We start from the raw sequence: 24036 nt of genomic DNA, 5'->3' as shown, positions 1-24036 counted from the left end.
TGCCGTAGACAGAGTTCCGCTCTGATGAACCGCAGGCGTTGGCGTTGGAAGTCCTGATCACACTCATAATAAAGGGGTTTATTATTGTGATAAGGAGTGGCTGATTATCCCCCTAATTACACAGCTACATGGACATTAAATATTGATTTCATGGCTACATGGACATGAAATATTGATTTAAGTTTAGATTATATTATTATCTTACTTGACTATCATAAAGATTCCTCTAGGAAAAATAGTCACTGGGTGGAAAAAACAGTCAGCCTAGCAACAGGGTGAACATTTCAACGATAATAAAAAATTATACATTAGGCCTATAATTTATTTCAAATCAGTTTACTTTTTCTGTTGATTAGTTATCTAGCATACGAGGTAACAAATCTTCTATTTTTTCCATCTTCTGACAGCTTCTGACAAAGGTTGCATGCTCCCCATATAGCCTATATTAAAATTATTACTGCCTTCCCTGGCAATTTTTATTACAATCAGTAGTTATTTTGATTCAATAAAGCTGATGATCTATTTTAACTTACCTTGATATGAAAAGACCTCAGAGTGATACAAGAAACATAAGAGTAGGCTACCCATTATCCACATTATTTTATTTTTAATAGCAGACACGGCCATAACTTGAATGCGCAAGGCTTCCAGTGTTATTCGCTTCCAGTTATTTTACCTGTACAAAAACAGCTCATTATGCTATTTGTTATAATATTATTTATTATTTATATTAATTTATTATCAAAATCATAATCACACTGGTTTGTAGAGCAAATAGTTTTACCATTTACTGCACTTTGTTATCCTTTTAGTTATTTACATAGCGGCTAATGCATATGAAGTCTCGGAAGTCACATTCACAGAAAATAGCCTACTTCTGTTTTGCAAAGTAAGGTTGTCAGAGTCCAACAGTGTTTTTCAGAGGCCTTGGTTCAGGAAATATTTGTCATTTTTCCCACAGGTTTAAAAAAAAAAATATTCTAAAGAGTTATAAGCCATGACCCAAACCCACAATGTACGAGGTGAATCACATTACAAACTTTGCGCTATAGAATTCTTGGTGCGATTGCTTGTTTTAATTGTGTGATTGGTGGAGATTTTTCCAGAATCATGGGTAATGTTGTTTTCACCCGGAACACCACCGTTAAACATGACGGCTTCAACAAAAGCACATTGATTAACAACCCTGTAGCTTTCAGTAGGACTGTCTCATCTTAAGTTTTATAAGTTATTGTTAAAAATCAATTCACCTAGGATAAATGGAATGGGATTTTTACTTCCAGTACCAAACTGTTGCGCTCTACAGACTATAAAAAATGTGAACTTCTCAATGCTGCAAATTGACCAGTCAGAATCAAGTGTTCTAAAACAAAATAAATGGTGACTGCTTTTCGAAGGAAATATGCTGATCTTGTTTGTATAATGATAAAGAAACAGCAGATTTACTGCACTGATTTTGACTACATTAAAAAACAATGGCTTTATTTCTTATGTTCAGAGTGGGTGTGCTGGTCACATCACACAGATGCTCTGCAAGGAAATACTTTTAGAAAGCAGACCTCATTTAATTTTCAATGTTCAAAAGAAAGTATGTGTGAGTCATAAAAAATGGAATCAGACACTTGAATGGGTTATGTTTGATCTCATTACTGTAGCTAATTTAAAGGAAATGACATGATCTCACTTCTGCAGCCCATTTTTTTCAACAATCTGTCACTAATGGAGTTTGCCATCCACAATATCAGTGGTCAAACCCTTATCTTACTAGCAGCAGCAGTGGAGGAGAGAATGCTGCAAGTGCATAATAGAACTCGTCTTGTGCAATTTTCTGGGATCATACAGCACGAGCTGTCTGTTAAAGAGCACTTCAGCTGGAAGTCATCTGTTGAGTGCACACATCTACTAAACATCTTTTAAGAAGCTGTTTAAATACCTTAAAGAGTGTCTAATGACCTCTGACAGGAAACATCTTATGGGACTGATTGCATATTTTTTTTTTAGAAAGGAGAGATACTGTAGGAGCGCAAGCTTAGGCTTGTAAGAGCACTTGTCTTTTAATAATGCCAGGTGTCAGTGGCATTCGTGGATATGTGATAGCCGAGAACCGTACACATAAAAATAGCATTGTTGGCACAAAGTTAGCCGTTTTTCTTTTGTCCTCATAATAACATATGGTAGGTGGTGTGAAAATCACCAGTCTCTTGCTTTCTGACAGCCTCATTAATTTTAGCAGCACACCACAGGTTTGGAGAGGAAAATAACTGATCTGTGCTTTCCAACTGCAGTACATTACAAATGACTTCTGACGATAAAACTATGTTACATTTTGGCAAATTGGTGGCTAATTTGTATGAATTCATACCCCTAAACCTTAAAGGGTTAGTTCTCCCAAAAATGAAAATTCTGTCATTATACGTCAGAACGCTGGTATTGGCCTGCTCCTGCATCAGCATCACACACGTGTCGTGGTTCTCACGTGAACAGCGTCGGAGACTGACACAGAAGAGAAGAAAATTGTTTTTTAAGGGGTTTTCCTCTGCAATCTACAGAATCCATGTCAATTATGCATTCAGAGGTGGACAGTAACAAGGTACATTTACTTGAGTACACTTTTTGAGCATCTGTACTTTACTTGAGTAATATTTTTCTGGAAACTTTTTACTTTAACTTCACTACATTTGAAAGACAAATAGGCCTATCATACTTTTTACTCTACATTTCTGTCAAGGTCCTTGAGTAGAAAGTAGTAACGTCAGTCAGGGGATGATTTTGGTTGCAGGGGTTGCATTTTGGTTGGACATAATAGTCGGGTTGACGTCAGAACCCGACTGATGTTGGTTTCTGATGTCAAACCAATTTTCATTTTCAACCACAATACAACGTCTGTCCAACGTTGGAGATTAATGTCAATCTGACGTTGGATTCTAACATCAACCTGAATTTCATTTTCAACGTTGGGTTTGGTCTTCTAAATGCAAATTTTGTCATTGTTTTGGAGCACACTAGCTTATCGATAACAGTAAGGCTAACATATTCATACTAAAAAACTTTAAATAGGGCACTATTTGAGGGAACAGCCATTTGGGTGTACAAAACCATTGTGGACATTATTGAGTGCACTTATTCATTCTCACATTCAATCCCACTTCTGGAACTGTGTTCTAGAAATAAATTTGATATTGACTGTGGTATGAAGCAGGTCACGATTGCTAATGAGAGACAGATATAAGCGCCACACGCGAGTCCCACGGATATAAAGGAATAAGGACATTTCATTCTACCGAACTAACTTACCCGCAAGTGCTGCATTAATACTCACATTAATACTCACACAGGTCAGTTTATTAGACGAATGAAATTTGTGAGGTAATGCAGCGCTGTTTCACTTGGTCTACACACTATCACACTAAACTGCATTTGAGTGTGTTTAAAGTTATAATATTATTCTATGTGTTAGTTTGTCTGTATGAGACTAGCAGTAAGCTAGATCAACATTAGAATAACATACTGATCATATTCTAACATTTCATCATGTTGAGCTATATAACATTGATTAGTTTTATGTACATTTGCTCACCTCTACATTTGCGCGTCTCTGTCAAGTCACGGACGTGGAGCTCTCGGCATCTCAAAAACCCACGCTGATATTGATCCTCGTTTTAGCTCTCCTTTTGTCCCAAAGTCTGCTTGTCATGGTCCATAATGTTTGAACGAAACAACAACAGCGTGAACGTGCCGCTAGACGTAACGCAGTTGTCCACGTCTGTCGCCATGGTTACTATGACAGTACCAGGCGGAAACCATGGGATAACGCGGATATTACGTCATGCAGGCGACATGTGAACAGGGACCAGCCATTATTTAAAATTGGAATTTCTCTGAAATTAAAAATCTTTGGGAACTTTTGGGATATTGTAAGTACACCACTGCAGGAAATATATCACACTGTGCAAGTGATTTTTGGATATTTTATTACAAAAATCTTACATATTGTAGCTTTAAGTAAAGATACATGGAGCAATCAACCCAAATGTTCATCCTTGGTTTCATGTTATGTACTTCATCTTTTTAATTAGGTTTCATACATGATCATACATGAGAGGAAAAGAAACAATCTTCCATTGCTGTAAAAATACTGCACCCTAAGGTCACAGTTAAATGCAAACTACAATGATGACCTGAATGACTGCCACCCCCCTCCCGCCCGCCGCTCTGCTGTTTCTCTCGCCTTAGGTTACTGTATGCTGAGCCGTCCTGAACATACTAGCTCTCTGTTCCTTAATTTCCCTGGGGTGTTGCAGCAAGACTGCATGTGGGGGGAAACTCTGCTACAAAATGACTGAAATGGCAGCTCAAAGACCATGATTATTTGATTTCACAGTATTACAGAACCAAATTATTGGCCCCTTACAGCTGGCATGAGTCTCAAACTAGATAAGAGATTCTGGTAATAACTGAAAACAGCTGCAGCAGTCTTATATTTTGTGTTTTCATAGAGTTCTCTCCTTCTTGTACTAAAAAGAGTTCTGTTAAGTGAACACTTCAGCTGTCCATCCAAAGAGATTTTGATTCGAAAGAAAAAAAACAAGTAATACTGTAACTGAAAAGTTCAGTAACTCAAAAATGTGAGGTGTTACGATATAAGGCTCAGTAATTTTGACAAAGTTTTGCAGGCAACAAAGGTCTATTTTCAATAGTGTAATGATGTATGAAGCACAGCTCACACAGAAGTCACTTTCAAACCAAGTAGCTTTTTGTTGGTCAATGTCAGATTCCAGATCGTGTGGATTCTTATTGAAATGACTGGATTTCGCCCACGAAAATTCGCCAAACAATGGTAAACGTGACTGTACTTTTAGAATTTTTAGACATATTCTGTTGTGAATTATTTATTTATAATGCTGCATATATAAAAACGTACAGAAACACCAGCACATAGATCTTCTATTTTACAGCATCAAACATTTTCAGACAGAAGGTCTTAGTGTGAGTGACAATCAGACAATTACATTGGACATTTACATTAGTACAAGAGATTTGCATCAGCGTACAAGCACAATACATTTGTCACCACCAAAGCATGAAAATTATGCATTGTTGCAAGAGGCGTTTCTTATTGTGTTCGGCTTTTCTATGAAGTCCATGGTAAATCAGAAAAACAGTGCGCACGTCACTTCCAGCAGTCATTTGATGATTCATTTCAATCACTCCAAAGGAATATAATTGAATCAGACAGCTTTACCAAATTGCTTTGTTGTCCATGAAAGCAGGTTAAAATTGCAATATGATTCAAGGGAAAGACACTGAATGCTGAACATTTTGAGAAAACATAATTTTATCTTACATAATTTACATTTTCTGTGAGCACAAGTGAATACATACTTTTTTCTTCTTTCTACAAATAATGCAAATAAGCAATGTTATCACTTATACAATAATTATTAACATTTAAATGTTAAAGGGGACTTAAGAGACAACTATCAGAGAATATATATATGTATATATATATATATATATATATATATATATATATATATATATATATATATATATATATACATACACACTTCTTGAATACTGGACCAATCTAACAGATACATCAGATGCATGACTGTGAACATCACAGATAGTGAAATAAGCTCAGCTTATCGGGGTAATTTGGGGTCAATAATATAGTATTTATATCATATTTCACACTGATATCTACTTTAACAGTCTTTCTCCATACCAAAATTGTAAAACAGCTCTTTAGGGGAGGCCTAGCAAGATGCATAAAGAGGTTCAACCTACGGCAACTCCTATAGATGAGGGTGTTAGACACCTGTGGTGACCTGCGTGACCTCCGAGCTCATGTCAACACTGGGTTGGCAGTGGGACTCCAGTGATGACATCTCCAGGACTAGTCATACCTGCTGATTTGTCCTGTCAACCGTGTTGCCACTGGACTGGCCCTCACGCTGGGGGTTCCTGGTGCGCGTGGAGTTCTGCAGGTCCAGCACGGAGGGACTGGGAATGCAGAACTCCCTGAAACAACGCTTGAAGTTCTCATCCAGGAAGGCGTAGAGCACCGGATTGAGGCAGCTGTTGGTGTAGCCGAGAGCAATGCAGAAATGCCAGGTGACGGTCTGCAGGAGTGAGCTGGGAATGGTCACCAGGGCCTTGATGATCACAAAGATGTGGATCGGCGTCCAGCAGACGATGAAAACCGCCACTACCACCAGGACCATGCGGGTGATGCGCCGTAGGTTGCGGTCCTTCTCCTTAGAGCCAGACAACATGCGCACGCTCTTCAGGCGGAGGATCATCAAGCCGTAACAGACGGTGATGATGAGGACGGGCATGATGAAGGCAAAGATGAAGACGCAGATCTTCAAGAGGTTCTCCCAGTACCAGGGAGGGTGGGGAAAGAGCAAATTGCAGTCAGTGACTGTAAACGCTGTGAAAATAATAACATATCTCAGTACAATAACACAGTGAGACATGTGAAAATCAATTAATTTGCAAAGATGACAGTTAAACCACTAGTCATTATTTCCTCAAGGCATTGTTTAGGGAGCCTCAGAGACACGCAGGCTATTAAACCATCTTATGATTTTCTCAACAAATGTCTAATGCTTAAGTGATATTAATCTAAAATTTTCTGCCTCACTTCTCTCGTGTCTGCAAAATTTGTCTAATGACATTTTCATGACCAATTGGTAATGGTTCTTTGTTGATTTAGAAATGTTCATAACCAAACATTTACCCAACTGCCGCCAGTGTTGACTAGGTTTAAATTATTGTCATAGGTTTTTGTTGTAGGAAAGTCTACATCTAATCAGATTATTGGAATTGTGTATTTTGGCACAACATCATCTTTCGCTTTGTGGAAGCTAGTCAAAAGGCAATAGTTCATTTCAAAACATCAAAAATTATTACATGTTTTTCATTGTAATTGGCCTAGAAGAGGAATAAAAACAAATAATGGCTTAGTTCACCACAAAATGAAATTAATTCTATTATCAATTCACCCATATGTCTTGCTAAACCTGTGTGACTTTCTTGCTTCTGTGGAAAACAAAATAAGATATTTCTTCTCATTTTACATTGACTGTAGGAGAATGTGGTGGTAAACATACAACTGCCGTGGTACTCGGTAGTGGTGGAGGCCATGACCATGACAGGGAGACCGATGGCAGATGACAGGATCCAGTTACACACGTTGACAATCTTGGCATTTCTGGGGGTTCGGAAGTCCAGGGCTTTAACCGGGTGGCAAACAGCGATGTAGCGGTCGACACTCATAGTGGTGAGGGTAAAGATACTGGTGAACATATTGTAGTAATCAATGGACATCACAGTCTTGCACAGCAAGTCTCCAAAAGGCCATGTACCCATCAGGTAGTTCACACTCTGGAAGGGCAGAGTGCTTGTTGCCAAGGCATCTGCTAAAGCAAGATTGAAGATGTAGATGTTGGTCGCAGTTTTCATTTTGGTGTATCTGCAAAAGATAAAAATAGATCGGAAAACCAGTTTGAACGGGGCGAGTAATGGGTATGTGAAGGACGGTACTATAGAAACGGAAAAAAACCACCCCTTTCCTCATTTTGTATTATATATTATGATTTCAGTTACAATACACAATGTGCTTCAAGCCATTAAGTACGGTACCATGTGCATCTTGTAATGCAACTATGAGCTTCATTGAAATGTAAATTTAAGAGGCCAGATAACCACCATTATCTACACCATTATGCAAATGCACTCTCCACAATACCACTGCATGTTTCAGACATATTTTATCAGCTTTTCAGCACTTATAAAAAAATCCAATTTAAAAATAGGAATATGTGCTGAGGTGTAGAGATTTACGGCATTGTTGTTTTATGTATTACATCATATACTTGTCTATTCAGAAATACACAGGTTAAATTTTAACAGGATAAGTAATCCAAAGTCCTCTTGTAAAACATGTACGACGGCAGACAAATGGAAAATTACAATTACAAAAAGGGATGATTTAAACTTGAAGTTTAAGAACTTTCAAATAATTTTTAAGGAACTTCAGAAGTTTAGGAACTTTCAGAATACTTGTAATTTCAAAAGAGATGGATGGATATTTCCATCTTTGGGTGCTCCAGCCCCTGCCCTTTTTCAAAATTAATCAAAAGTGCCCTTCTCAAACAAATATCAATGATAATATTGTGGTCAATAAAACAAAATGCATTTGATTATAATTAACATGACAAGGTTTACAAAACTAAAGTAGCCTAAATTCACGTTTATTTTTACGTTTCTGTCAGTCTGAGGTGTCGTTGCTATAACGCGTTGCTATGGATTGCGTCACTTGCGTCAAGTTGCGTGTGTCTTGCTTCGGTCTTGACCATAGACTGTAAAAAAAATACACATATTTTAAAATATTACATAATTCACTGAAGCCTGTTTGTCATGTATAATACACCGACCAATCGTCATCTGGCACAAGAAGTTCAAATTTCATTGGACAATGTGAAATGGAGCGGTAATTTTCCGGTCATTTATAAATAAATCGTTTGAAAAGTACATGGACAGACGAATTTACATTTATGAAGCGACCGGAATCTGCGTCGTTGAACTAATGGATGTTAATTGACTACAAAGCACTGCACAAAACCAGCACAAAAAGTAGCATTAATGGTATAGTATTCAAATCACTTGTATTTAGATTGATACACCGTTTACCATTTGATGAAACTATCATAGTTTGTTAAATGAAACCCAGGCCTATTATGTGAAGTGTAGACTGACAACAACACACGAAATGGTGACTTTATTATTTTAATTTTTTTGTATAATTTTGCAGCAATAGTAGGCTACAAAACTAATGGTCAAAAAATTGCACACACATTACTATTTCTTTTTTTAAAAGAAGTCCCTTATGCGCATCAAGCCTGCATTTATTTGATCAAAAATACAGAAAAAAATGATTACACTTTAAAATAACGGTTTTCTATTTTAATATACTTTAAGTAAAAAAAAAAAAAACTCTCTGCACATCCCTTCCAAATACCTTTGGTGTAGAAAATGGAAGGTAATTTTCATGCTATTGTCTGATAGAGAACCTCATGAATAACTGAGCAACAGGGGGATCATTCAATCGCTGAAAAAATAAGATATTGATTTAAACATTTAGTCTAGAATAATAAAAACTGAGTGCAGAGTAGTTGCCTGCATCAATCTAAATACATAAGCTTTTTGTGAATAATGCATAATCAATGGATGCTTGGCTCATTTCCATGAAATATGTTGATATTTAGCACCTCTTTTCTGTCTTTAGGCCTCTGTTCTTTCCGTAATGGGGCGTTCTGAGACTGTATATCAAATCACATCCTTACTTTATCAAGAAATTGCAGATCTATCTGGTTCATTCCTTTAACTGGATTTAAGCATAATTTCCTGGGAATGCTGGGGACATTTATTTAGAGACACTTATACAGCTGGTATTCTTTTGTAGTAAACTCTACATCCAGTCCAGATGAAAGAAAAACATACTTTAAAGACTCTATGTTCCTTACCGTCCTTCTGGGCAAGATAATAAGCAAGATGAGTCATGCGGCAATCTGGACTATGAAGATACACAATTTCTGATTTATTGCAATAGCAGCAGAGATGATAAATTAAGAGCATTTACACTATGTAAACTACCATCCCTTTAAAAACGATTATGGTTTGTCAGAGATCCAATGTTTGACTTTCACAGAAATATACACAAGTCAGGACACAGTCTGGTCCATCCAAATATATACAGTCAGCTCTAGAAATATAGCCAGTGTGTGGACAAAACGACATCTGTAAAAAACACAGCAACTGCAGTCCCGCTTAGCTGGCTGTCACAGGCCAAACTGAAGAAAACACAAAAGGTCTCAAACATGAATAAGGACAGACTAAGCCTATTAAAAAAAAAAAAAAAAATGTATCATGGTTTCCAAAAAAACCCAAAAAACTGTTTTCAACAGTGATAATAATAAGAAATGTTTCTTGAGCAACAAATCAGCATATTTAGACTAGTGATTTCTGAAGGATCATGTGACACTGAAGACAAAACTGAAAAAACAGCTTTGCCCATCAAAGGAATAAATTATATTTTAAAATATTATAAATTAGAAGTAATTTATTTTCAACTGTAATAATATTACTGTTCAAACTGTATTCAGATCAAATAAATGCAGCCTTGGTGGGAATAAGAGACTTATACATATCTTACAGACCCCAAACTTTTGAACGAAAGTGTATTTATTTAAATGAATGTTCACATTTATTTTTCTAAATTATTTTTTGCAACTTTGATCTTATTTTAATTGTTAAACTGAATTGTAAAAAGGCCATCATGACCAGTGTTGGGTAAGTTACTTCAACAGTGTAATTAGATTACTGTACTAATTACTCTGTCTAAAAAGTATTGCATTACTCATTACTAATTACTTTCTAAATCCCATATCAACCTTGAACCGGCTGAACAATACCAGCCAATATCCTAGTAATATCCATGCTAATAAGCAACTAGTTAGTGAGAACTGAACCCTAATCTAAAGTGTGACCAAAAAATAAATGTAAAAATTTAAATCAACACTTGGGTTTGTCCATATTTGACCCAAACATGGGTTGAAACAACCCAGCACTTTTTGGAGTGTACAGTAATGCAATTATATCAGATGTAAATGTAATTAAATTACAGAAAAATTAAGAGTAATCTCTTTAATTTTGAAGTACTTATGCATTACACCCAACACTGATCATGATATTCTCTGTAACAAATAAAATGAAATTTTAAAAAGCATCGAAAACAATTCTATTTTTCAGAATGTTTCAACAGCTGTAAAGCATTTGTGAAAATGCCTAGACACAACACCCTTCCCCACAGTGAGGTGGACGGATTCATTCATCACTAACTAGAAGTCTCATGTAAGGGTTTAGGCCAGCAGCCATTACTAATGATTAGTTTGTCACCAGACAAATGGTCACACCGTTTATTTTTCCCACAGGGCGCTGACTAATTATGAGGGCTGCATCTCAGGGACGCACTGCTCCTCTGTACTCCACATTAAAGACTTCAGAGGTGAAATGCCAGACCTTTGAGTCTTTTCACTGAGTGGAGGAGCTGCTCTTTGGTGTTGTGAACATCACTTACTGGAAGGCAAGCACATTAAAAATGTATTTATCTTCCTTGTTGAATCAACACTGATGGTTAGCAGCATACAGTATATGTTGTGTTTTGGATGCTGGTGAGCAGTTTTTTACAGCAAGATTACAGTACATCTATGTCCTCCCTGAAGCTTTGTAAATCAACCAAGGGAAGTTTACCAAGAGAATAAATGCATTTCGGACAACATGCCTGGCAACCAATACCTCTGATTAACCTAGAGGAAGGTGTGCAGTATTGCTTATGGAAAGAATTAGGACTGTCAACCAACAGCTCAGAGTCACAGTCCATAAGTTCAGAAAGGACATTGACCTGCTAACTCCGAGATGAAGACAGACACGTCTTCTAGTCAACATGTTTTCTACAGAGAGCTGTCAAAAGTAACAATTATTCAAAAGTTAAAACAGGAATGTAATGTCTGTCGTTTACAAGGTGGTCTTTATTCATGTCAATTTGCTTGAGTGAAGCCGAACTGAATTTCTGAGAATAATTATTTTTTCTCTGCCTCTGGTGCTCAATGATGAAACATGACAGGTGAAAATAGGGAAAACATCTTGTGAAAATAGGGCTTTTAAATACCCTGCTTGTGCACCTTCATGCATTGATGGTGAGAATATTTGTGACAAGACAATCAATTTTCTTCTGTTACGGTTGTATTCTCAATGCTATTTATATAAATGACTTTTACTTTTAAAGAAAAATATTTTAAAGAATACTGTTTAAAAATCAGAGTCATGTCTTTATGTTAAATAAAGAATAGGCTATTACTCTCAAAATTGTATGAAGAGAAACCATAATAGCGCCATTTCACTCACGTCACGTTAGGCTGTTCTTTTGAACTTTCCATTCATCAAAGAATCCTGAAAAAAATGTATCACAGTTTCCTATAACATATTAAAATATTAAGCTGCACAGCTGTTTTCAACACTGATAATAATAAGAAATGTTTCTTGAGCAGCAAATCAGCATATTATAATGATTTCTGAAGGATCATATGACACTGAAGATTGGAGTAATGATGCTGAAAATTCAGCTTTGCCGTCACAGGAATAATTTACATTTAGAAATATATTAAAATCAAAATGATGTACTTTAAATTGTAATAATATTTCACAATATTACTGTATTTTTAATACAGTAGTGAGCATAAGAGACTTGTTTTAAAAACATTAAATCTTACCAACAGAAGTTTATTTATTTAAATTAACATTCAAACATTTATGTGTTTAAATTAATTTTTGCATCCCTTACATTTTAACTGTAAAATATGAGTATTATTATTATTATTATTTTCATAAATTACAAATTAAAAGCTTAATTTTTAAAGGGTACCGTTTAAAACTGAGGGTCTTTAAATAAACAATACTGTTAAATTTGAATGATGACAATCCATAATAGATTAACATTAACCGCCATTTCAAATAAGACTATGAACTTGAAGGAAGAGTGTAGTAACCAGGCAAATCAGGTTTTGTTGTGAAAAAACCAAGGACTACTTGTTGCTAGGGAACACCAGAACATGTGCAGATTTCTACCTATGTGCAATCTGCTCATAGATATGACATAATGCTATGTTAAATTACATTAAGAAAATACTTGGAACAAATTAACTTAGATGCTGCATTCAAATAATTAACATATAATTGCCATAACTAGCCAATTTTGCGTCACAAAAAAAAGACTCAAAATATTCAAAGCTTTGAAATTACGTGTTGGTTTTCATTGGTTATTTGATTTGATAGAATGTAGGCTATATGAAAAAAAAAAAAGCATAATTTAAATACCCAATGCACAGCTGTCAATCCAAATAACAAGCTTTTAAAATGAGCACCAGCAAACTTTTTCATCTTTAAAAGCAAGAAAAGAAGAAAATGGGATAGAAACAGATGAATCACTCAAAAGCTTCTTTTCTCTTTTTTCATGATGCGCTTCTGATTTCAAAGCCTCCAGAATGGCTGAGGAAAATATGATAATGTAACCAAACTAATCTGAGTGAGTCATGCATGAATTGCCTATGCTGATTTAAAACTCATCAAAGGTGACGTTTACTAAGGCTCGGTTGCAAGGCTGGAGTCCCAACAACAACCAGTCAGCTTGTCCTTATGTTTCTATGCCAATTAGGTGGATGTCAAGTGCAGTCTTGTTATCTGTCAGGTTCATTAAAAAGAATAAGGGTAGTGAAAAATAGCACTTTTCAAGTCAATCTATGACTATGAGATGCTGAAATGTCTCCAGGAATCTGCTTAGGCTTTGAACAACAATTTTCATTTACTATATTCTCTGTTGCTGTCCACCTCCACTTGCTCTTTATATGTGGCAAAACCAGTGATTTGAGTATTAAAAGACAAAAAATAACCCTGATAAAACATGACAATGCCAAAGACATCGAATTAGAAGTCAAAATAATAAAACAATATTTCTCTAACCATGCCATTATTATTAATTTCACCATATCAGCCAAGGCAAGCACTGCGGTTTTATCTGACACTGAATAATGTTCTTTCAATGATTCTGCAGTGCAGAGAAGTTTGGTCTGTCTCTTGCATCCCTACAAATATTCTCATTTAGTCCATTCACACAGCAGCACAACAGTTCCATTCCAACGTCACGCATGATTGGTCAACAGAGCTCTATATCCTCCTGTGAACATCCGTTCCACATTGAGTCTCTGTGTTTTGCGCACACTGACTGCACTTTGTAGATTATTGACAGTAATAGTAAAAACTAATAGCCAAACATAAGACATAGTGCCAGATTTATTAACAGATTTATTAACAGTTTGCACAAATCCTCTTTTAGCGTTACAAACTATTGTCAGGATTTCGGTTCGTCCCCTCTATCTCCGCTGGGGTCTGCCCACTTTTCCAGCATATTGCCAGTGGGTGGAGTCAGGCTCTGACCAGGGGTTTAGTTACCCTTTAAGACACGCAGGGAAAAATCAGCGATGAAAAGGCGTGGACACAGTTATTCTTGCGGCTGACTTTATTGCATATCCATTTGTAGGAATTTCATTCATCAATATCTTCTGCCACTTTTAGACCCTGTTTACATATTATATACTTAGAATATAGGTAACTTATATACCCTGTATACTTATATTAAGATGGTTTGGTTGACCGGATCAGAAGTAGACGAGGGAGACACACAAGTTTAGCAGCTAACAATTTTTGGTTCCCAGAACGTTCTTTTTTTAAGGTTTGTTTTTGATTAGCCAGGAAAGTTCACTTAACGGAAATAGAACGTTAGTTTTTGGTTTGTATAACGTTATTCTAACATTACTTTAACATTTCCCTAACGTTGCTCTAACGTTATTAAAACGTTTCCCTAATTGTGCAGTTTAGCGGGATATGCTTCTTTTGGTCCGTAAACAAAAAAAATCTCGATTAACATAGCCTATCATGTTCTCTTCAAATCTATCCGAAATCATGTTTACTCTCACATCTATAGGCTATTAATTATGGATTTAATAAAGAGATCGACAAACGAATATAAGTCAGGTAGTAAAACAAAGTGAAGTTCACAACGTAATTTCGGGAGGAGTGAACCCATCTAATCTTTCAATTAACCTCCAGAGCATACACGCAGCCACTCATCTTGCTCTGGCATCAGCTGCTTTGGCATCCCTCCACCTCTACCAACATAATTTAGGCATCTTGCTACCATACTCATCCAAGCTTTAGTAGTCCAACTGGGGGGTATATATATATTGAAGCTGCTTCCTCGAGCCCCTCCACTGCGGACAGCAAGCCAAATACGCTTAACGAGATTATATGGGCAAAGGAACTATGGGCAAAAATAACCACCCTGCTAGTTATTTATGGTTGCAGAATAATAACCATTATAGAATGTTCTGTATAAGTTGTTTTAAGGTTATTTAAAAATAATCACCTTACAATGTTCTGGGAACGTTCTTTTATGGTTGCACAATAATAACCTAAAAAAAACATTATTTTTTCAGATCTTTCGATCTAATGTACAAAATAAGCGTGCGCAATTTATATATGATCATGCCCAAAACGAAGGAAAAACATACAGAGAGCATCAGCTTTTGTTTCTGCTCTGATTGCCGCAAGAGAACTCTGAATGCTGTGAATGAGTGTTAGAAATCAGGAATGGTGAGAGAACATTGTGCTTGCTACGTTTTTCATCTTCAAACCAAACTTGGGTCTTCAGACAACGAAGTTAAATCCCCTCTGGCTAGCGCTCTTCCCATAATGTTTACGCATTAAGTCAGTAGAGGCGGAGAGTAGGTGGTCTTTTGTGGCTGTTCGAACACATTCAACCATATAAGCGTCTACACTACTAACCTGGTATTAAGGCCCTGTTTACACCTGATATTACAGTTTTTCTGAATTGCTAAAACACATTTCTTGAAACCATCACTCACTTTCTCAAAACCTTAAACATTGTTAAATACTGTATAGTATTGAATGTCTGTATACTTGCACTTGCATACTGTGAAAATACAGTGACCCATCTGCAAAAGCCAAAACATTTACAGTAAAATACTCTAAATGAAAAGCATGTTACAGTCACTCAGAAGAGTTGTGCAACTGCAGAATCAAGGTCAGTGAGAGAGATTGATTCTGCTTCAGTATCACGTCTTCATGTCGGGTCCGGCCTGAGGACTTTGTCCACATCACAGACAATGTCGTCTCTGCAGGCAAAGGGAAAAACCCTAAAGCCTCGACAACATTCTCCACACCTGCTCTTTCTCGTCCTCCTTGTTCACCACCTCTTACGCACATACCCTCCCTCTTATATTATTTCCATCCATTGTTGGTATCAACATTCAGTGCAACATTTTGAGTCAATTTTGGGACTCTGAACTGACTTGTATTATGTACAGTTGGTTTGACCACATAATTAGAAATAAGTGTGAACAATTTTGAGTCGTTGTGTGTAAACGATGACAACTGTGTTGTAGTTGTATTTAACCTTTGCCTGCCTGTGTTTAGTGTTTTGAAACTTAAGTGTATCACAGTGCGAAATGTGTTTTAGTGAGTGACAATGTGTTTAGAGTTTTGAAAAAAGAATGCAAGAGATTTGCAAACAGTTTTAACTACCTGAACTTGTGTAATGTTTTACAGAAAGAGTGATTTATTCGACCAATTGGTTATTGAGAATTTGGTTCAGAGAATGGGGTTTAGTGTTTTAGCATTTCAGAAAAACTGTAAGATGTGTTTTGGTCGATCGGATCACAAGTGGACAATGCTAAATGTAGGTATAAACAGGTTCTAAAACGTTTTGAGCTTGTCCACTTTCAACCACATCCAGAGTCGAAAAAGCATTTGACCCGATTTGGTTTCGTAGTGTAGACGTCCATGTGGTTAGGGATACAAACCAGATACCTAAGTTTGGTTTGAAGATGAAAAACGTACCAAGCACAATGTTCTATCACCATTCCTGATTTCTAACATGGACTCGGCGTGGTCTTGTCGCTATCAGAGCAGAAACGAAAGCAACTGCTCTTCGTATGATTTCCACTTGTTTTCTCCGGTCGTGTTCATATGTAAATTGTGTGAGCTTATTTCATCCCTCCCCTCGAAGAAATCAGGACAGAAGTGGTTGAAAGTGCAAAAGAAGGTGTAAACAGGTATGATCTCCCTGATCTACTTGTGATCCGATCGACCAAAACGCATCTTAATAACAGGTGTAAACGGGGCCTAAAGCAATCTGGTCGAACTCTTTTCAACTACCTCTGTGTCACACACACAGCAGGGAACAGACTATTGGTAATGTAAAACTGGTTTATTGAAAAGCAGAGGAGACAAAGAGTGACTGAAGATTGTAGATGGTGACTTAGCTAGCTGTAGATTGATGTGGAGTTTCTGTGTAGATGGTGAGGAAAGGTGAGGAGTCTGTATGTCGTTGAGCATAGACGAGACCAGTGCTGCGTTCCAGTCCAAAATTGTCATGCCCTTTACTCACTAAATTCCCACCGTCTCCGTTCACTCGGATGTACGTCATTGCTTACGTTGCATGAGTGCCCACTACTGGCGGAACCTTTGCAATAAGCTATGCTATGGTTAAGCCCTTGATCACTTAGAATCCACTATGGGGATGATTTATTATTTCTTTTTTTCCCTTAAAAAATTGTTTAATGCAGCATTCTATATGTATATAGGTGTGTTTGAGTTGTTTATTTTTTATTTTAAATAATTAATATCATAGAGTTGTTTGTGGTGGGGTAAATTAAACGCAATATGCATTGACGTCACAACCGTGTTGCATTGTGGTATATGGAGCTGCCTTAAGTATACATATGAAGTAGACTCGCTCCCTCGGTCAAAATCAAGGGATCGAGGGTCTGTCCATATAAACTTCCCTCGTCCACTTCACAAAATGGAACGCACTTCAAAATGGCGGCAGGGATTCCCCCGATGGGAAGTGCTTAGGGAAGTTTGCAAGTGCGTGTCTAAAAGTGGACTGGAACACAGCCATGACCGAGATGGAGAGGAAAGTGACTGAAGGTGTGATAATGAGGGTGATGGTTTTCAGGTGTGGGTGATAGAAGCACCTATTTATTCTGTCTTAAATACAAACAAGACCAGAGGGGGGAAAAGAAAAGAAAAATACAAATATATATTTTTTTGTTTTGTGTGACAAAAACATTACTGGGATACAACCTCTCGAAACAATTTCCTTCCAGACAGGAGCTCTTTTTACACAAATTATATAATGGATCATAAGAACCATTAGGATTGCACAAGGATCAATAAACATTTGTGGCTAGGCTACTGTACCTTTTGTTAGCTCAGTATACATCATGGGTATATTGAATGGTATATGAAGCCGGGTTCAAAATGCTATAAAGTGAAAAGGGTGCAAAAAGCCAGGGCTGGATTGAGTAAAGCTGTCTGAAACCTGAAGACATTAATCAGTCAAGTTAGAGCTCAGTATAAACTAAATAAGCCCTCTTTTGATTGTCTCTGTAATGCCGAATGCAATGTGATTTTTACTTTTATCATAATAATTGAATGTTTCAGGTTCATTTGGCACAAATCAAGGGGAAAATATGCAGAGATAAGGGAGGGATATCAGCAAGCTTTTGATAAATAAAACAAATGAGAGAAACTGTGGTCAGTATTGATTTTTTTTTGCCTGATCTCTTGTGTACTTTCCTGTGGAACAGTAGTAAAATCAAGAACAGCTTTTAACCTTTCCTCAAGATGTGTATGAGAAACTAATCTAAAATGAATTGATATGTACAAATGTTTACTCTAATTCAGGTATCCTTTTGCCTACAGATATATAATTGATGAATGTTTTCCATTAATTTCTCATTTGTTTCTAGCTGCAGGACGCATGTAAAGGATATTATTCCCAGAGCCGAATTGTTGTAAACAATCGCATAAGCTTCTCCATCACAACAAGAAGCTTATGTTATTTGAACTCACAGCATTTACCCTCAGCACTTGAAACTAATTTTCCGCACAGCTGTGACTGTTTATCACTTGCAAGAATGCCTGAACACTGGATGCTCAACAGGTTAAAACAAAATGCAATGCATTAAAAAGGCTTCTGGCCATTTACTTCTAAGGTTCAATTTTCACATTGTCATAAAATGGAGACGCAAGTTAAAATGTTAAGCAGACTGTTTTAGAACACATTTTACAACCAGGATTACATACCTGTTTTTATTTATCATTTTGACACCACAAGAAAAACAATTTAAAAGACAAAGTTTTTCTAATGAACATCTTTGTATCAAGGGAATTGTGGAAATTATAAATAAGAGGAAAAAAAAAAAAACATAAATGAGTGCTGTAGTATAAGGGGGTTGGTTTTGGTACAAGTGTGACACCAAATTTGCAGAGGCAGGACTTGCAAGAAGTGCCTTTGATCTTGACTTTTGATCTTTTTGTAAGTAGTCCGTTCCGGTGTGTTTTAGACAGTGATCTGAAATAGAGATATTTGAATTCCGCAATACTAGCAACCATAGACTTATAAACAAAGTAGAGTGTACATATTTACTATTTATTTATTATAGTGAATATGTACACTTAGTATTAAAAAAGTTAGATTCTATTTACATTGATAGTGGTAGATGTTTGCACCAAGTATAAATAGCAAGAAGTAGCATCTAAGTGCAAATGGAAGTGACAAGTGCAATTTTTACTAAAGGTGAAACATCTGAGCAGTGGTGAGGGGAGTGGGATATTTATACTGCCTCATATTTTTTTGTATTTCATTTTGTTTACAATTACAAGCACCACTTTTCATTCCATGGACAAAACCTCAGTTTGGAACCTTAATGTCACCATGAAATCAAAATTCTCTGACGTGCTTTTCGCATGAGGGTGGGACAACCTGTCACTCACATGAGATCACAGCAATAGAAAACCACAACCATCCAATTCACAATGGACAAAATCAAGTCCCGCCCTACAGTTTTTCTTGTTCAAGAAGCCGTTTCACTCGGATATACATCACAAAAAGGAAGAAAAGACTATCAAAACTTTGGTTTCATGCCGACTTTAAAGAAATCAAAATGGACAATTCTTGATTGTTTTTTTATTTTTAGAATATTGCAGTATTTATTATAAATGATTTATCCGCGCACATCAATTTTATTTATTTATTCATATGCCCTTGTAATCTGTAATCTAAATGACTTCCTCTTCCTCTCGCAACAACATCTCTTCTCTGATGATGTGTTTACTGTCGTGAGGGCAGGACAACCTGTCAATCACATGAGATCACAGCAATAGTAAACCACAACCATCCAATGATCCAATCAATTCTTGATGGACAAAATCAAGTCCCGTCACAATTAAGTATCTTGTACAAGAAGCCGGATCACTCAGATTTCAATACATTCTCACTTCCAACTCGTCACATATTGATGCTTTGTCAGGACCCCCCAGCGTCACTTTTTAACTTTCAGGGTACCTCTTTAGCATAATCTATCAGTATTTCATTGCTTTCAATGAGAAACTTTTGGCATCATACATCATGTTCTGAGGCCAAATTATTGATTTGTGTGAGGAACAGACTAAAAAAACTAATCAGCGTCTCCATCCACCGTCAAGATCCAATGCACACCCATCCAAAAATTGTCAGCTTTGATTGTGAAATGTGTCTCGTCACTGATTGCGCCATGCTAATGTTTGGGTGTATATTCTGAATGAGATATGACTGAGTGCATGCGTTCACTGAGAGGGATCATTTTCAGCGACTAAAACCTTAATGCTGCCTTCACATCTTATTGGAAATGTCCTAATTCCCACTTCTGAAGTTGTGATTACGAGCTTTGTTGTCGAAAAGAACAGGAATCATGGAGGACTCCAGGTTTATTCTTGCCTATTTATTGGGAAACTCTTTTTAAAGTCCGTGTGAACTGGAAGTTGCAACTGACTTTACTTCAGTTTGTGACGTATTCCTTCTCTCCATCTCTTGCTCGTAGCAAACTGACGTTTGGAGGGGAGTGGCTAAGGATATTCAACCCAAGCCGTCAAACTGATGTCATAAGAGAGAGGGAACGCCATTCCATTGATTTTGATTAAAGTTTACCACAACAAACCATTTTTTCTGTGTATTTACTTGCTCGGGTTAATTGTTCACCACAAGACTAGTAATGTGCACTAACAAAGTAAATAGTGTAAATTTTGATTTCATGACGACTTTAAAGCCTAAATCATATTTAGCATTCCATTCATTGACTATGTATAAATATTCCAAGCATAAATATGTGAAGAGTTTGGAGTGACTTCTGTTTCATGCCAACTTAAAGGCATAGTTCAGCCCAAAACATAAAAATTCTGTCATCATTTGCTCAACCACATGTTATTACAAATGTGTAAGACTTTTCTTTGTGGAACACAAAATATATATATATATATAGAACAACATGAGGATTAGGACATGAGGATCCAAGTGAGGATTTTTGGGTGAATTATCCTATTAAAGAAAAGAGAATTGCTAGACCCGTTCCTAAGGTCTTTAGATAACTGCGTGAGAGGAAACCTGCTATGCACCTTTAAATCGACTTACAATGTCATTACTCAATATTTTTTATTTCTCCCAAGGCTGATTTTATTACCACATGATGGGGTCAATAAACCAATCCCTGACTGTAATCGGCTCATTACTCACAGAAGTAGATTGCACCTACTGAGCTATATCTTTCTTTTGCTTCCCACTGTAGGCAGCTGCCTCTAAAACTCTGACTGGTTGCTCATAAACTCTCGGAAAGCACTGAGGCTCCACAAAGCAAAGAAAATCAGGTGACCTCACACAGGGGTCAATGCTTTAGCAATTAAAAACAAATCAACCGATTCCTGTATGTCTTTACGCTCCATATGCCTCATATATCTGTTGACCAAATATTATTCTGTTTAAGAAGGATTAAAAAAGTTGTATTCAACGTCTTATACACAGCATCTCTGAATTGAGTAGTTAATGTGTGCATGATCTGAAATTCAGTGCCGCCTATTTAATCACAATTCTCTAAGACAAACAAGTCCTCACCCTTCTCATTGAAATTCATTCACTATCTGTTTAATTACTGTATTGATTGCATCCTTCCCTTATGCCCAATACTGTGATCCTAGGCTTATAGGATCAGGTCAGATGTGTTTGCCATATGGTTAGATGAGGCAAGTCACAGAAACCAGTTCTGAATCATTTTAGCAGTTTACAGCTGTGAGGTGCATGTATCGGGAAACAGCATGGGCATGTGTCTATCTATCTATCTATCTATCTATCTATCTATCTATCTATCTATCTATCTATTAAAGCCATTCACTTTCTGCTGCATTTTAATGGATTATTCATGTGAAGCATCCGCCCAGTTTTGTTCCATTTGCTTGCTCTTACATAAAAACATGAACGTTACTTAATACACGTGATAGAAAAGTATGAGTAGGCTACTTCACAATATTAAATGCCAACTCAATGTGAATGACACGTAATGTGTTATTCTCTCGTATACGCTGACAGAAACGCGTACGCACTCAATGATCTGTTTCATCAGTGGATATTAAATAGCCTATGCTAGTGCTGAGCCGAGAAGCATTAATATTTTACAAATGAGAACCACGCATATTTTATATAAACATGAAGTACGGCAAGAGATTATTTAATTGTATTATTGACAGGCCGTTTTTGTGACTGAATGACTGACTGACATCAACATAACAGGCAGTTATGTTTCTGTAATGCAATGCAATGAACGTGCCGTTAATGGCCGGAAAACACTATCACCATCTCTTTCAACAGGTTCTCTTTGAAATTAACAAAAAGTCTAGTTTTTAAAGCAACTATTTATCCCTTAAATGTGCTATTCAGGTGAAGCCAGATGTTTTTATGCATCGGCAACAGGTAAAGCAATTTACCTGCATGTCATATCTTACCTTATAATAACATACATGACGAGGACGTTGCCCACTAGTCCCAACACACACACTATAGAATATAGCGTTGTGATGATGATCGCCACTATAAGAGGAGTTGCGCTTTTGTCCAGCTCAGCCGTCCTGTCACATCTGGAGCTGTTCATGTTCACGAGACTGGAGCTGTTGCTGAAGTTTCGGCAGAATACGCTGCTATTCGACATCACTGGGTTAGAAAGCGCATAGAGAAAGTCCGAAATGTTGCCAGTGGTTTCCATGGCAAGTGCTGTACGGGTGAGATTCGCCCAAGTTCTTTGCGCGCGCGGTTTATCAGTCACGTTCTTGGATATCGATACCTGTCCGACTTCAAAATGCTCGGAGCTTCAACTCTCAACCGTTCTACTGAGGCAGTCTGCTGCTGCAAGTGTAGGCTACCTAACAGTCCCTTTTGTTTATGACTCTATGTTAAATCTATCACCGCTGTTCTTACATTACCCTCGTGAAATTGTATCGAGCGTCGCTCATAGCGCGTATTCGCATTTTATTCAACAAAATGACGTCACATATATGCACATGACTAGAGGCTTTTCAGCAGTCGCTGATTCCAGCACTTCACTTTCTCATCGGTGAAGCTGTATGAATTTACAATCGCTCTTCTGCATCTGCATCTGCATTTCCAGCTGGGTTTACGGCTTAATGGCATATTTACAGGATGCGAATTATAGGAGAGTTTGAATTAGACTTTAACTATAAAAAAGGAAGTGAAAACAAATGGTTGAGGTCCTAAAAATACATATTATTTTATGAAGATATTCCGTTAAACAAAGTTAAACAAAGCTCATATTTTCACCTGGAGATAAACAGAAAATCTGTGGTAACCATGGCAACAGTAGAAGCTTGAGAATTATTTTTGTTATCTTCAGCATGGAACATTGAAAAAACTATATTGCAATATATCAGGTCTTTACACTGGCTCCCAGTTAAATTTAGGATTGATTTTAAAGTATTATTACTGGTATACAAATCATTCAATGGCCTTGGACCTCAAAATATTGCAGACATGCTCACTGAATATAAACCCAACAGATCACTCAGATCATTAGGATCATATCAGCTAGAAATACCAAGGGTTCACTCTAAGCATGGCGAATCTGCTTTTAGCTATTATGCCAGCCGGCAGCCGCAGCTGGAACCAGCTTCCAGAGGAGATCAGACGTGCTCCTACAATAGTCACATTCAAATCCAGACTCAAAACACATCTGTTTAGCTATGCATTTACTGAATGAGCACTGTGCCACTGTTCGTCCGACTGTTTGTACTGTACTGTATTTTATTTCTATTTTTCGAAACCGTTTTTAATTATTCTTATTTCTTTTTATTATTTTAATTTCTTCTATGTAAAGCACTTTGAATTGCCATTGTGTACGAAATGTGCTATATAAACTTGCCTTGCCTTGCCTTGCCTTGCCTATACCTGTATTGTCATTATTTATCACTTAATTATAGATTTAAATATTATAACAACACTTAGTCTCCTTACAT

The 24036-nt window shown here is 36.9% G+C and overlaps 1 protein-coding gene across 1 annotated transcript; it reads right to left on the bottom strand.

The window, feature by feature from the left end:
* Positions 1-5557: 5557 nt before the first annotated feature.
* Positions 5558-23019, bottom strand: oprm1 (opioid receptor, mu 1). Its single transcript, XM_084093040.1, has 3 exons — positions 22516-23019; positions 7119-7480; positions 5558-6436 (listed from the first exon to the last, which is right to left on the bottom strand). Exons 1-3 carry the CDS (start codon positions 22770-22772, stop codon positions 5904-5906), a joined length of 1152 nt encoding a protein of 383 aa, XP_083949166.1. The 5' UTR covers positions 22773-23019; the 3' UTR covers positions 5558-5903.
* Between the last annotated feature and the right edge of the window lie 1017 nt (positions 23020-24036).

This window comes from Abramis brama (genome assembly GCF_963993115.1).
Source record: "Abramis brama genome assembly, chromosome: 19".
NCBI classification, from domain to species: domain Eukaryota; kingdom Metazoa; phylum Chordata; class Actinopteri; order Cypriniformes; family Leuciscidae; genus Abramis; species Abramis brama.
Note: the sequence above shows the minus strand (reverse complement) of the source record. Positions and strands in the feature narration are given on the sequence as shown.